The 15,204-nt window shown below is 34.6% G+C and overlaps 1 protein-coding gene across 3 annotated transcripts in view; it reads left to right on the forward strand.

Moving 5' to 3' along the window:
• Nucleotides 1-1,704: 1,704 nt before the first annotated feature.
• The window catches only part of LOC132644130 (proline iminopeptidase), a 13,932-nt gene continuing 432 nt past the window's right edge, over nucleotides 1,705-15,204 (forward strand). Inside the window, exons 1-11 of one of the 3 annotated variants that reach the window (XR_009583821.1) lie at nucleotides 1,705-1,927; nucleotides 2,456-2,637; nucleotides 4,440-4,538; nucleotides 4,610-4,720; nucleotides 4,791-4,853; nucleotides 4,986-5,079; nucleotides 6,983-7,080; nucleotides 7,721-7,822; nucleotides 8,061-8,212; nucleotides 14,054-14,128; nucleotides 15,130-15,191. Coding sequence is in view for 2 of the 3 variants with exons in the window: in XM_060360686.1 (XP_060216669.1) it covers nucleotides 1,786-1,927; nucleotides 2,456-2,637; nucleotides 4,440-4,538; nucleotides 4,610-4,720; nucleotides 4,791-4,853; nucleotides 4,986-5,079; nucleotides 6,983-7,080; nucleotides 7,721-7,822; nucleotides 8,061-8,174; nucleotides 14,054-14,128; nucleotides 15,130-15,204 (1,155 nt within the window). In the remaining variant the exon portion in view is untranslated. Of the gene's footprint in view, nucleotides 1,928-2,455; nucleotides 2,638-4,439; nucleotides 4,539-4,609; nucleotides 4,721-4,790; nucleotides 4,854-4,985; nucleotides 5,080-6,982; nucleotides 7,081-7,720; nucleotides 7,823-8,060; nucleotides 8,213-14,053; nucleotides 14,129-15,129 lie in introns of all 3 variants that reach the window. The other 2 variants (XM_060360686.1, XM_060360687.1) reach the window with 2 other exon arrangements.

Raw genomic sequence — 15,204 nt, forward strand, 5'->3', positions numbered from 1 at the left:
AAGTATATATTATTTCAACTAACATTTCGATATATAGAATGATCCTTTTATTTCTTCATCACAAATTGTTGGTTTATTTTCTTAAAAAGATCTCATATCACTGTAAAAGTCGATGTTTAGGTAAAATAAAAATGGTTTAAGAGTTAGAAAAGATAAATAACAAAATTAAACTTCAAAAGTTACAAATTTGTTAAAAAGTTAAAAGTTATTAAAAATAAATACAAATATGGGATTAAGGAGCTGCCCACTTAGTAGGCACAATTACATCACTTTCCCTTTTATTCTCCTATAGCCCTATCTTAATTAAGCAAATTGAATAAAATGTAAAGTGTTTTTTCTTTTATTTCAGAGATCTTAATATAATAATTCTTGAAAAGTTTTGATACCATAATATAATTCAGTGCAAAATCTAAAAAAAAAAGGTTGCTAGAAGGACTTGCGATTTACATATGCGCGATTAGTAACAATCATGTTTTATGAACTATTTGGTTCAAGAAGAGTATCAAACTATACATTCTACATTTATTCTTTTGTTGAGGAATTAGTGAACTTACTTATAAATAAGACAAAATTTAAAATTTAAGAAATTGACACTTTGTACTGATGTTAGTATATTCTAATTCTAATTAAATCATATGGATCTAAAATATGAAAAGTAGCTACTTTTCTTAATTTAAACTTTCTATTTTCTTTCAAAAAATGCATGTGAGAAAATAACATTTCCCCCCTTTTCTTCTTGAAGTCTAAGTGAAATATTAATTTGTAAACTTTACGTTAATAATAATATTATAACTCTGCTATCAGTCCCAATAAAGTTAGGATCAACTAAATTTAAATAATTAAATCATGTCTCAATACAACAACGTATCTAACAAAATTATTTGTTCTCGCTTTTATTTTTCTAAAGGACTAATTTTGATTTTTTTTCACCTACTATACAAAATTATGTTATAATATCATGCCTAAATTTATATTTTCAAAATAAAAGATAAGATGAAGAGAAATTTAATTATAATCTTAGAATTTATATACTGAAAATATTATTTAAAGAATTCTCTTTCAATACCGAATGAGGTCTTCAAAGTTATTAGTATCATATTGTTTTTGTCTTTGTGGATAATTATTTCCTTTAGATGACATCATCACCATTTACAACTTTTTAAGCATTCTAAAGAGTCTTAATTTTTTTTATATTTACCAAATTGAAAGTGGCAACCTAAGTAATAAAGAAATAAAATAGGGCTAAATATATGACACAAAAAAAGTCATGCTACATACTTCACTTGCAAAAAGTTGAACTAAGGGGCCATGTAATTACCAAAAAGGTCTGGAAGTGTCTTGATTTATTTGAAACATACTTTGATATATCATGCAATAAATAGCAAGTACAAGGATAAATTTGGAAGAACCCTTCTTTTGATTAGCAAGATGCTCAACTAAATAGTTGAGATGCAACTAAGGATTACAAAAATCATTGGATTACCTTATTATATATAGTAATATATAATTATAATATAATATTGGAAATTTTTAGAAATATACAAGTTGGTCACTTACATTGCAAAAAAATAGCTCAAAACTTACATTACGAAAAATAGCCCAAAATATACAAATATATACAGGCATATATAAACATATACGGGCATATATAAACATATACGAACACTTATACCAACATATACCAATATATACAAAGGCACAGAGAACATTTTTGTCATTCATTGTGTAAAGAGATGACATTTGCCCTCGGTTGTAGGAAAACCAAGTGATTGAGGAAATTAGGGAATGAAGGTATCAGGTGCTATAGGGGCTCCCTCGGTATTTCCTCCCTGCAATTTCGGTCAATTGGCTGCTGCCTCTTCTTCTACTTCACTACAACCCCCAAGGCCAAGGCTTCCTCCTTCCATCTTCCTCAACCCCATCTCAGGTAAATCATCTCTCTCTCCCCTCCATCGACTCTTCATAATCAATATCTACACGCCGAACTAGGTTTTTAACTTAAGGGACTGAAATGTGAAACTGAAGGAAACTGGTTACATGTCTATTAGCAATACTTTTTATTCTATCATCAACTTTTCAAAATCAATATCTGTGCGCCGATACTTGTGCACAAATATATTTCTTTTTTCCTTTTAGATGAATACTAAGGGGCTCAAAAGTGAAACTACGGGATAATGAGTAGATGAGTAAATATTCTATTTTTCTGCTCCAAAATCAAAATCTTTATGCCAAGATTTTTGCAGAAAACATGATGCTGATCCTGTACATGATAATTGAGCTACTGAAATGTGAAAATATAGAAAAATGATTTATCATACTTTGTGTGGAATTTGCTCATATACAGCCTTTTTCATTCTATTTGTTTTTCTTTGGATTTTGCTTAGTTCAGTATCAAAGAAATAGTGTTTTTCATATAGATGGATCAGTCGTTTCATGAATTGTGTTAACTTTCCAGGGAGGAACAAGTTATTCTTACGTGCTGAGAATCTTCGCCTGGAACAAATGGATTTGAAGAAAGAATTTCCTGAATTGAACAAGAATTTATACCCCTCTATAGAGCCATATTCTACTGCGTTTTTTAAAGTTTCGGACCTTCATACTATATACTGGGAACAGTCAGGAAATCCTAATGGCCATGTGAGTTCTTTTTTTCTTTCCAGTTTCTGGTTATGTTGGCTTTGGAACAGTATCTACTCATCCTCTTGAATGAAACCAAACTGATTGTCAAGCCGGTATCGAGTAGTAAAATTATACTCCCTGTGTTTCAATTTGTTTGAACCTATTTCCTTTTTAGTGTGCCAAAATGAATTTCCTAATTTGGAAACAAATTCACTTTATGAATGATATACAGCCACACAAATTTTCAAGGCTTATTTTGAACCACAAGTTTCAAAAGTCTTCCCTCTTTCTTAAATGTCGTGCCCAGTCAAATGGGTTCATATAAATTGAAACGGAGGGAGGAAGTGATAACAACCCAGGAAGGCTCAGATAAATCGAGTACGAATTACTCGACCCTGCAAGAACATCTTGAAATTGGTGTAGAAAGCAATAAAAGGATAGGTAGATTAGGGATTAGGGTATGGAATAACAAGAACTTTACTATGACCTAGTTAAACCCCCGAAATCTCTACTACAATCACTAATGAAGGATAGAAGAAAAAAGGGATCAAATCAAGTAATGAATGCAACTAGTGATCCCACAAAAATTAACTTAATACAAACCAAATTAACAATCAATTACTCCCTCCGTCCCTGGGAGAAAGGAAATGAACTCATGAATTACCTGGCAAGGTAGCAATCCAAGAGAGGTCATGGGAGAGAACTAAGATAACCCTAAGATAATCCTGAAGCTCACAAGAACGCTCATCATTTATCCAAAGGCTCACAAGAGCATTCATCAATTTCCTTTTTGCTCAGATTTTCCTCAACTTTAAAATCTCCTAATCATTTCCCAACACAACTCCACATAAAGAATTGCTATATATTTCAAAGCCTTGACAAAGGAGTATGTTCAAACACAAAATGTATTTATGGTCAAATGTTCATCACAAAATGGATCGACACATTCAATATGCTTATGGCTTAATACATAAAACGCCCCCTGAGGTTATGCCCCAAATCCCTGTTACACACCCGAACGTTTCAAATGTGTGTCTATTACACAATTATCAAGTATATCCCCTTCAGTTTCTAGTCATTGTTATGTTTTTGGTAATTTATCCTTGTTTTATTTCTTCTGAAATCCAGACTTCGTTGAAATAACATATTATCGCATCCCGAGTTGGAAAATCAAACAAGTCTGAGTTTTACTACATTTTTGGCAAGATCTAGCTAACTTGCAACTTGCTAGGGTTAGTGCTCCAGAGGTTCCTACTAGGTGGCCATTTTATGTTCTAAGGTTGCTCGTCTATTCTATCATAGCCTTTTGGAAATTTGGAAATGTAGTATCAGACAATGATTTTAAAAGCGAAAAGCGTTGAAAAGCATCAACATTTGTAGACCTTGATGTGAAAAGTGAGTAGTGAAGTGCATGCTCCTTTGAACCGAAGCTCACGACTTATATGAAATTAAAAAATACCAAACACATATGAATTTAGTTTTATAGTAGCGGAAATCAATGAGGTATTTGTGTAAATAGATATAATCCATGTAATCACAGAAACTATCAGAATAAAAAAACTTCATTCTTGAATCTACAAGAATTTCTACGAAGCCTTTCATTCGCTTCTCTTCAATGGAGGTTTCTAATTTCAGCCTCCAATATACAATAATTCCGATGTTATCCCAACTCCTCAAAGTTGAGATTCAAAAGATTGATCGCTTCTTGTTGGGATCACTTTGCGCGTCATTATTTGAAGCACATGACCGACGTTATTTTGCTACTTTAGCCAAGATGTTTTAATGTGTAGTCATTTTGAAGATATGTTCCATATTTGCAGCCAGTAGTGTTTCTCCATGGAGGCCCTGGAGGCGGGACTTCACCCAATAACAGGAGGTTCTTTGATCCTGTCTTCTACCGAATCATTCTATTTGATCAGGTAGATATTATTAACTAAGTGCTAATTCATGCACTTTGTGCTTTTCAAATGAAAACATTGGTATCTTCCAGAGAGGTGCAGGTAAAAGTAAGCCTCATGCGTGCTTGGAGGAGAACACAACATGGGATCTCGTTGGGGATATTGAAAAATTAAGAGAGCACTTAAAGATTCCGGAATGGCAGGTGCAGATCGGCTTTTGTGACTGCTAGGTGGATGGTACTTTATTAATCTCTCATAGGTGTGAGTTTGCAGGTATTTGGTGGCTCATGGGGAAGCACTCTCGCTCTTACATACAGCATGTCACATCCTGACAAGGTCTACTAGTAATTATCTTTAAGTTCAAGTTTTGTAGTTCAAACTTGTTAGGAGGAAGTGGTAGATTCTGTTCCCAATATTATGTTAAATCTGCGTTATTGCTAAAGATTTGAAATGGCCTTTCTGTTAAAGGTTACTGGTATCATTCTTAGAGGGATATTTTTGTTGCGGAAGAAAGAAATTGATTGGTTTTATGAGGGTGGAGCTGCTGCAATATACCCTGATGGTAAGCTTCTGAATTTCATGCATGCATATGATTGAGTACATAATGGATAAGGGAGACCAACCAACTGTACCTAGTGCACAGCTGTATTGAGTTGTAGTAGAATCTGAAAAGTGTAAACTATCTCATCTGCTGCTGGAATGTATCGGTTACTAATATATATAAGGGAGAATCCCCAACTTTTGTAGTCCTCACATAACTTTTTTTGTCCATTTTACCCCCATTGAAGCTTTAATTACCTTAAAAGTTATCACTTATTTTGGTAAATTTGAATAACAATATGGGCTTTTTAATACAACAAAGAGTGATGATGTGTAAAATGTGATTGTGACACTACAAAAATCTATTTTTCAACCAAATTTAAATGTTTTTATCCATTTTACCCCTAATTGAAGTTTTAATTACCTTGCAAGTTCTCACCTATTTTGGTAAATTTGAATAACTATATGGGCTTCTTTAATGCTACAAGGAGTGATGATGTGGAAAAGGTAATAGTGACACTACAAAAAAATCTATTTATTCAACCAAATTTAAAATTGATCAAAAAGTTTGTTGTCTTTCTTTCATGTGGAAATGATTATTAAACTTGTTTCAAATTATTGTTTTTGTATAAAATTTATTATAGACAAGTAAAAAAGTCATCGTGACATTCTCTTTCTACCTTAGTACATGCTTAATTATTAAATTAAAAATTATTTTTATATATAGCTAAAAATATTTGAGAAAAGTAATTACATAGTTTTGAGAAATTAAAATATAAATTCTTTTAAAAATAAATTAAATTAAGAAAAAATAAAACACATAATTTTTTAACATGCTTTTTTTAAGGAAAAGGAAAGATTAAAGTAAGAAAAATAAATAATTTCATTAACTTTTCAGTTCCTTTTGTATATTTGAAGGAACATCTACAAAAGTATTTCGTCTTATCAAGCCTTTTATTGATTTAATTTTAAATGCTATTTGTATTTATAAGTTAACTTCATTGACTTTATTATACAACAATTGTAGCATCAATTATTTTTGATATTACTGAAATACCGTAAATATTTTATTTTTTCTCAAAAATGGGTTAGTCAATATAAGTTTAATTGAGAAAAAAATAAACAAGTTAATCCAACACAAGGTAAAACTCAATTTGAATCATTAAAAACTTTAACCCCAAAAATTTCAGTATAACAAAAAGAGGCAGAACGTAACTTTGGTGCAGGTATTTGTTTGAAAATAAAAAGGAAGTCTAAATATACTCTAAGAAAAATGTTGTTTTCTAACTTACAAAAACTTTTATATGATACACTATTTAAGAAACATTGAGAAATTGTCGAACTACCTTTACAACTAAAATATAGTGTTACAAAAAGAAAAGAAAAACAAGAGTAGAAAAAAAAAACAAAAAAAAGGTTGTAAATATAAATTTTAATGTAGTTTGGAGCCCGGGCCAATTGACACTAGTTTTATTATATATGAACTTGAATTGGACATGGGATATAAAAGTATGAGAATTTGGCACGGGTGTTCCTATTTGATTTTTCCATGTGAAGATGACGAACAACTTCTATATCTACTTGTGGATCTTTGCAATACTCACTTGAAAGCCAATGTTTTAGGCAGTTCACTATTTCAAGTCTACAAATGAAATGCATTCTCCAGAATATATGTCTAATTTTGCAATTTCTGGTAAAGTTGTGATTGGTCTGAGGCGCTTCTTTTAACCAATCTTTTCAAGTAAGCAGATTGCTTACTCAAACTGTTAAGCGCATGTATTAAGTGGTTAATTGCTTACCTAAACCTGGGACACTGATAAGCGCGTAGATCTGATTGAAGTGCTGTTTTCACTTGGTTGGTTGTTTAATGGGACTGCAGATGTGGTTTTCAAAGTTAACGCCACTTTTTTTGTCATCTGTTACAGCTTGGGAGCCATTCAGAGATCTGATTCCAGAGGAAGAAAGGAAGTGTTTTATTGAAGCTTACCACAAGAGATTAAATTCCAATAACCTAGAAACACAGGTAAGAAGTTGCTGTTTCATTGCATGTCCAATTTTCTTTTATTGTTCAAGATTTTTGAATATGTTAAAATTTCCTCTTTTAAAGGTAGGTAGGAAAGGTTTAAAAAAGAAAAAATTAATTATTTGCTCTTTTCCGTTTGATATCCTTGATGTTTCACTTACACAACCCCTGAAACTTTCGTACAAAACATGCAGGTGTTGTGCTTTCTGTATAACTTAGTTTTACCTTTCTCAACAATGGTAGAAGCTCTTTTTGTTCCTTTGTTAGCACCAGACAAGTATTGTTCTTAAGATAGAATGTTGGAAGTACTCATACCTACCGCACATAATCCACCATGCTCCTTTTTTCATAAAGAAGTCAAGATTAGGTGGCTTCATAGTTTTAAGAAGACTCGTGAAAAGATATGATAGCAAAGTTGGAAGCACAAAGGATTTTAATATGATAGGCAGCAAAGAGTATATGACATCGGTTTTTGTCTGCAGACACTGTCCGTGACAGTTTCTGATCCTATTGCCTCCAGAACATCAAATCAACTCCACATATTGCTATAATACTATTTAATACATTAAAATACATGTTTGTTTGTCAGCATGCTCAAAAAAGTACTTGTTTGTTTGTCTCAAGTTCTTAAATGTTTTAGTATGCAGCAGCTAGGGCATGGACTAAATGGGAAATGATGACCGCTCATCTTCTCCCTAATGAAGAGAACATAAAGAGAGGAGATGATGATGATTTCTCCTTGGTGAGTACATTTATGAAGTGCATGTGGTATCCGGGTGACCTTCCCATTAAAGCATTGTTCTGCATTTATATTCTTAAACTCTATCTAAGAGCTGCAGTTTTACTGTTTTCCGTATCTCTTTTATCTGCTGAGAACTTGAAATTACAATATATTTGGAAATTCAACGTGATTAATTATTTGTAGTCATAGAGATTGTTATCATTCATTATATAACATCAACGCATCTTGTTTTGTTCAGGCATTTGCAAGGATTGAGAACCACTACTTTATCAACAAGGGATTCTTCTCTTCAGATTCTTTTCTTCTAGATAATGTTGAAAAGATAAAGCATATCAAAACAATAATTGTTCAGGTAAATTCTTGAAGCATATCAAAACAATAATTGTTCAGGTAAATTCTGCTTTTGCTTTGCATTGCCTTCTCAAAGTTCAAAACTCCCCCAATACAAGAAGGCCTTTTCCGGAGACATAAAACTTCCAGAAGACTTACTTTTCTTCCCAGTGATAGATGAGATTTACCAGATAGATCGATTTGTGAAAAAATGTGATTGAGGACTCAAGGGTGTGGCCTAGTGGTCAATGAAGTGGGTTGAGAACTATGAGGTCTCAGGCTCAAATCCCAGCAGAGACAAAAACACTAGATGTTCTCTTCCATCTGTCCTAGCCTTGGTGGACAGAGTTACTTAGTACCTGTTGCTGATGGGAGGCGGCAGGTATCTTGTTGAAATAGTCGAGGTGCGCATTAGCTGGCCCCGACACCACGGTTATCAACAAAGAAATAATGGTAGGGGATGAATGGTTGCCGGTGTTACTTTGGCACAACCCAAATCTGGCACTTAAGTCGTAATCGGTACCCAACGGGCTACTATCAATGCTACGCGTACCGGACTGTGCTATGAAAAATATGCAGAAGCAATACTAAATATTAAATGTAAAGCGTTCTCGTAATAAATATTTGAAAATGAGTAAAAAGTTGAGGGAGAATCCGTAAATCCCAAATATCTTTGTGTCATAGAGCAACGAAGAATCTACGATACCACGATATTAGACGCAACTCAAAATGAAATAAAGACTGACTGTAAGTAAGATAGGAGCTGACGACTCCACGTACTGATGGATGGCTCACCTCAACTATAGAACTGGACGAGCAACTCAGCAACAACTATGTCGCCCTTAATAGTATCTACACAGAGCAGTATATGACGAGTCAAAATGACCCAGTAAGATTCTCGACCCGCCCCTGTCTTACCCTTGGGACAAGCTTTGAAAACTATAATGCATAATGACATAATAAAGCTTTAACAAGTATAAAACAGTTATACAAGTAAGCTTCTAAATCACAATATCAAATAAGATACACATATAACACAAACTGCTGATTATACTGGTAAACAGATAGATGTTACAACAACAACATACTCAGTGTGATCCAACAAGTGGGGTTTGGGGAGGGTGGGGTGTACACATGCCTTACCCCTATCTTGTGGGGGGGGGGGGGGGGGGTAGAGAGGTTGTTTCGATAGATCCTTAGCTCAAGAAAAGTGTTTTTCAAAGTAAGTTTGAAGAAAACAAGGGTAAAAAGCTATAATGAAAGTATCGAAGAAAAGAAAAGTATTGACAACAAAAATAGCAAAGATAACCAAAGTAAAAGAAACAACAATAATAATAAACTTGAAGAATAAGATAAGGATAGAAAAACCTCCGTTTCAATTTGTTTGTCTTACTTTCTTTTTTAGTCCGTTTAAAATAGATTGCCTCTTTCCATTTATGGCAACTCTTTTATTCCAATTTTCCATATGACATGTTTAAGACCACAAGATTAAATGGCATCTTGGTACATTCTACATATCTTTAGTTTAAGACCACAAGATTGAAAAGTCTACCTTACTTTCTTAAACTCCATGCTAAGTCAAAACAAGACAAACAAATTGAAACGGAGGGAGTAATAGTAATGTTGGTAAGGGGAAGAGAGGGAAGATAGGGTGCTCTGTTTTGGTACGAAATAGAACAAAACAGAAGAATCAAACATATGACCAGATTTGTAAATCTGGTTGTTGAAACTATTGAAAAAGTCCTGGGCTTCGGTTGGAATCACCAAGCAAGTACCAAGAGCCAAAAAACTAGAGGTTGAAGTCGTCGGGAAAGCAGTGTTCGAAAATTATAGAAAACTGTGTGGATGGGTTCGGAATCACTGGACGACACTATGGAAGAAGAATCCGGCTTGAAAACACGTCAAAGCAGTGTCACGCGCCGGCCAGTGGATTTACGTGTTTGTCGGAACCCTAACTTCTGGCAGCGCGTGCGAGGTCTTCTACTGGAAAATGTGGTTGGAGTTTGGTCGCTGATGACGACGAATCTTGTGGCAGTGTCGGTTTTCGCGTAACACTGATGCAGAAGAAGATGACCCAAATAAGATATGGACAGTCACCGGGAAAAAGGCACGTCGACTAATCTTTCTGCCCTAAATGTTTCTCACTAATGCTCTGATACCATGCGAGAATTGAAGACTCGGGAAATATTATTAAGACACATAATTTGCATTATTACACTGAACCCTATTTATAGACAGTACACTAAAATCCTTTTCCATGTAGGACACTATATAAAATCCTATACCCAAAAGCATAGAAATGTCCAACTCATAATTCTAAAGACATGAGATAAGATGAAAGCAGGTAGATACAATAACGCGTACTAAGTAAGTATCATCACACTGAAAATACTCACTTTCACAACCGATGCTATAAAATAGAATACATTGATAGAAAAGAGGGTGCACTGGTAGCAAACAAACATGACAGTAGTCAGTTACTGCATGATTAAATATGCACATGCATGACATTTAAGTGAAATGCATGCTCATGAGTCATAAATAAAAAATGCATGATAAAGACTCCAACTTTACTCAACACTAGCACTCCCCGCGCCAATAAACTTGCCCGCATAGTATATGGTCCCCGGGTTATACATTGACTCATGAGGAATAAATCTTTATCCACGCGCCATATCTGCTAACACCCAAGTCGTAGATCAGACCAGACTTATCAGCTCAAGTACATATGAAGTGAAAACATAACCACTGACACCCAAGCCGTGGATCGCACCCAATTCATCAGCTAATACCCATTGGCACCCAAGTCGTGGATCAAACTAGACTCATCAGCTTAACACATGTATATTAGTGTTGTCAAAGGCGCGCTTAAGCCCTGAAGCGAGGCTCAAAACATGTTGAGCGCTTCGCTTCGCTTAATGTGCGCTTCAGTGTGTGTCATCAAGGCTTTAAGACATACTTTTCATTGTCAATGAGCATTTCTTGAAGAGGAGACACTAACAATTAATATTTCACTTTATTGTTATTTTTTTCCAATTTCTTTGTCCATATATTTGTTATTCATGTTGATAATTATTGGTCTTGGACTAAACATATATATTTATATTTTTTTCCTCCATTTGCGGCTTTTTTAATTAAAGCCCACTCTTTATTTGCGCTTTGCGCTTAAAGCCCCGATAGACCTTTAGAGCTTTCCTGCACTTTTCGCTTTTGATAACACTGTTTGTATATAATGTGATTCACATATGCAAATAGTTAGACATATGAGCAATTTAAATCATTTAATCCGACATACATGTACTTTCAAATGTTACGCTAGCATATAAATGATGCCTATAACATTATACTGACATAGGATGCTTATAACAATCACCCTATATCTCGTATAGCATAGCAACCCCAGTTCCCGCATATATGCTCGTCACCTCACATATACAGGGCCCTATATATACATAATAAAACAGATTCAATTTGAGAAAATCTCATTGAGGTCAAAGCCTTAACTTACCTCTGTCTGAAGCAACTCTAGCCTTGTCGAACCACCTTTCCTCTCCTTGGATCTATCACATTAGCTTGATCTATTAAAAAATATATTCTACGAGGTTAGATGAATTAAACGATATCCATATTACAATTTTAGACTAAGTCGAAGTCAACCAATACGTCAAACCAAGCTCCTTCGTCAAAATCCAAAATTGATTATGTTTTCAGGTTATCCATAACCTTACGGGTCCAAACCTAAAAGTAGATTCTAAATCCAAATTCAGATCCATGATTAAAACCCCCAATTTCACTCTCTTAAACAAAGGACAAAAATCCCCAAATTTCCATTTCAGATCCATGATTTAGGGGTTAAATCTACTATAGATTCATGTAAAATCATTAGAAATCGATAAAGAATCATTACCTCGGCGTTATATGATATTTCTCCTTTGATTGCCTCTCCAATCATTAGCTCACTTCAACCGAAATTGAGTAAGAATGTTGAAAACTCCGCAATTAGCCACTTTTATACTGCAAGACTTTTTATTGCAGAGGCCAGCCTCGCAATTATGATGGCTCCCAAAATTTGGCTACTTCGAAAATGCGATTCCCCCCTTCACATTTGTTGTCTCACAATTGCGACCCTATGTCCGCAAAAGCAGCTGCACCAGAAAAAATAAAAATCTGCAACATGTTGAAATGCGCCGAACCCCTTGGGTCCTAACCCGAATCACCCCGACAAGGCCCAAAACACCAAATGGACTTACGGGAAGTCTCGAATCAAGGAACAAGATTCATATACTGAAAAAGAAGGGTCAGGATGCTACATTAATTGGCATGATTTTAGGGGACTCTAATTTTTCTTCCCCTAGCATAATTATAAGAATCTATTTCCTTTTATTGTAATTGATTGTCTTTGCTTAATCAATTAGGATTCACTTTTATAAATACTCGTCCGCATGCGCTGTAAAGACATTGAAATACGTAAGAAGCCTTTTCTTCTTTCTCAAATTCTACATTTCCTTTTTCTAGGACTATGTGCTGAACTCCTGCAAAAAAAAATGAGATATCCATGTGCTTCATTTTATAATTCTTGACTGTTGAACACCTATAAAGATCTCATTCTCTCTTGTCATGAAAGTGGTCACGAAATTAGCTTGAGGCATAATAGCTTCCTAAATCTTTCTGTGAGGTCTTTTTACTGTACTCTTTCTGTTACAATCACAGTTAGAATTGGTAGACAATTAACATCACATATCTCCTGGCCTGACCACTTTTTCCACTACCTGCCGTGGAGTCTCTCAGCATCGACCACTAATCTTTAAAGCCAATGGAACTTAAGCAATTCAATTAACTAAGTGACTAAAATTGTCCCAATGAGATTCAGTGTTGGCGAGTGACTTGGGTTCCACAGGTTCCAAAGGCTAAAAGCCAAAGTACTTGATCCAGTAGTTTTAAATATAGATAAAAGAATCCCGAATGGAAAACATCCACAAATGTTGATTCATTCAAGTAAGAGAGTGCCATAATCCTTTCACACTGGTCCCGTAAACGAGTGAAATCTACCTTGTAAATATCCCCTGTAATTTTCGGATATATCCAAAGTGCCATTATGACTGCCATACACTGCCACTAACTTTATCTCCTCAAGCATTTCAGTTTGGACCATAAAGCACCACCATAAATTTTGTTATAAGTCATCCGTCTAATCATGATGACTTAGTTACTGAAATCTGCAATTATTCATTATGGCCGTGATTGCATAATATGATGGGTCCTTGGGTTGGTCGGAAGGAAGGAGGAAGGAATAGGAGTTTTTTGTAGTTGTAATGAGGATCAGGATGGTGAGTAGCTCTGTGTTAAATGCCAATAGGGGCAGGAAAGAGAAGAGTATGATAGAAATGAGATCGCTGGAACAATATAAGGAGGGGAATTTGTTTCATTACAAATTTCTGAAGTTTAGTTATGCGATTTTAATATTTAATAGGGTATTTATTCACTTTTAAAATATAATTTTCATTGCCTCATTTTCCCTATAACCTACTAGTACAGTTTAAATGATCATACGAGTAAAGGGCTAGTCAAGGCTTGATCATATGTTGCAAAAAATGGAAGTGCATTAAATTTCCACAGTGCTTCTTGATGTGTTTATCTTGTGAGTTTTTACCTAGGACCACTAAGTGCAGTTGACAACTGTGAAACTAATAATTGAACATGCATTTTCAAGTTTGTCAGATGTGACTATGCTCGACTGTTTGCTTGTCATTATATGTTGTCAATCTAAGACGTATATTCTGTAATATGTTTCTCCTTAAGACCCTACACTAAACTTGAATCTTATATATTCTGCATGCACTTGACGTAAATTGTATTCTTGCACAATCTAATTACAAAAAAAAATCTTTGTAACACCTTCAGGGAAGGTATGATGTTTGCTGTCCAATGATGTCAGCATGGGATCTTCATAAAGCTTGGCCAGAGGCAGAGTTAATAGTAAGTGACAAATGATTTCCTCAGTTAAGTAGATTTAGTAATTCAACATATTCGGAGGGAAGGGGTTCTGAGACAAGACTTCCACTGTTGACTCTGGCGAGCAGGGACAAAAAATGGGGTAATTACCTTTCTGGGCCGCCTTAAAAAATAATAGCCGGAAAATGTATATGTTTTGTATATTAAGTAGAAATATACATACATATTGTATACATAAATATACCTGATCACTGTATATGTGTTGTATATTTGGGCTAGTGCCCGTAATTAATTTCGACTGATGGGCCAAAAATGAAGAAACACCCAGAAAGATCTGCCCACAACTAAACGTGAGGAGGAGGTTTTTTTTTTTTTAAAAAAATTCTTAACCTAACTGAAGGGAAGAGGTTATGGGACAAAAATACCAAAGGGGCTTGTAGAAGAATTATGTTAAACTGGCAGTTGAGACATAAAACAACAAAAAGACCTTTGGGTATAACACTGGTAGATTTGCCTATATTAATTGATTTGAGATTTCTATGAAGAGTTGGGATGGGATTCAGACCAAATAAACATTAATTTCATGTTAAAAAACTGCAGTTTGATGTAATTTTGGGTGTAGGGAAGGAAAATTCATCCAAATCAAGACATGTACTTTAGGAATGAGTTCAAGTCAATGGGTTTTTGGATTTATCCTTTAGGAAGGCCATGGATTAAATCCACTAACCTCTAGGGATTTGGATGATACTGTTAGCACTATAGATTACCCAGAAAAAAATAATAGCTGAAGAATGAGGCTTTCTTTATTACAGGGAAAACTAATTTTTAAAGAAACGAGGCTTTCATAAAAGAAAGAAGATTTTACACCTTGCAAATGCAGTCATATCGTACCTTAAATTTTTGTACATGCTTGATTGGGGGTTTGGGCTTACATTTTTTCCCCATGTATAATAGACATAATATGATTGACAATGTATCTAGACTTGTAAATTATTGGCAACTGACAGTTTCTGCTGTGATAATAGGTTGTCCCAGGAGCAGGTCATTCGGCAAATGAACCAGGAATAGCAGCAGAACTTGTTGCGGCTACTGAAAAAATG

This window comes from Lycium barbarum, chromosome 6, assembly GCF_019175385.1.
Source record: "Lycium barbarum isolate Lr01 chromosome 6, ASM1917538v2, whole genome shotgun sequence".
In the NCBI taxonomy this organism is placed as follows: domain Eukaryota; kingdom Viridiplantae; phylum Streptophyta; class Magnoliopsida; order Solanales; family Solanaceae; genus Lycium; species Lycium barbarum.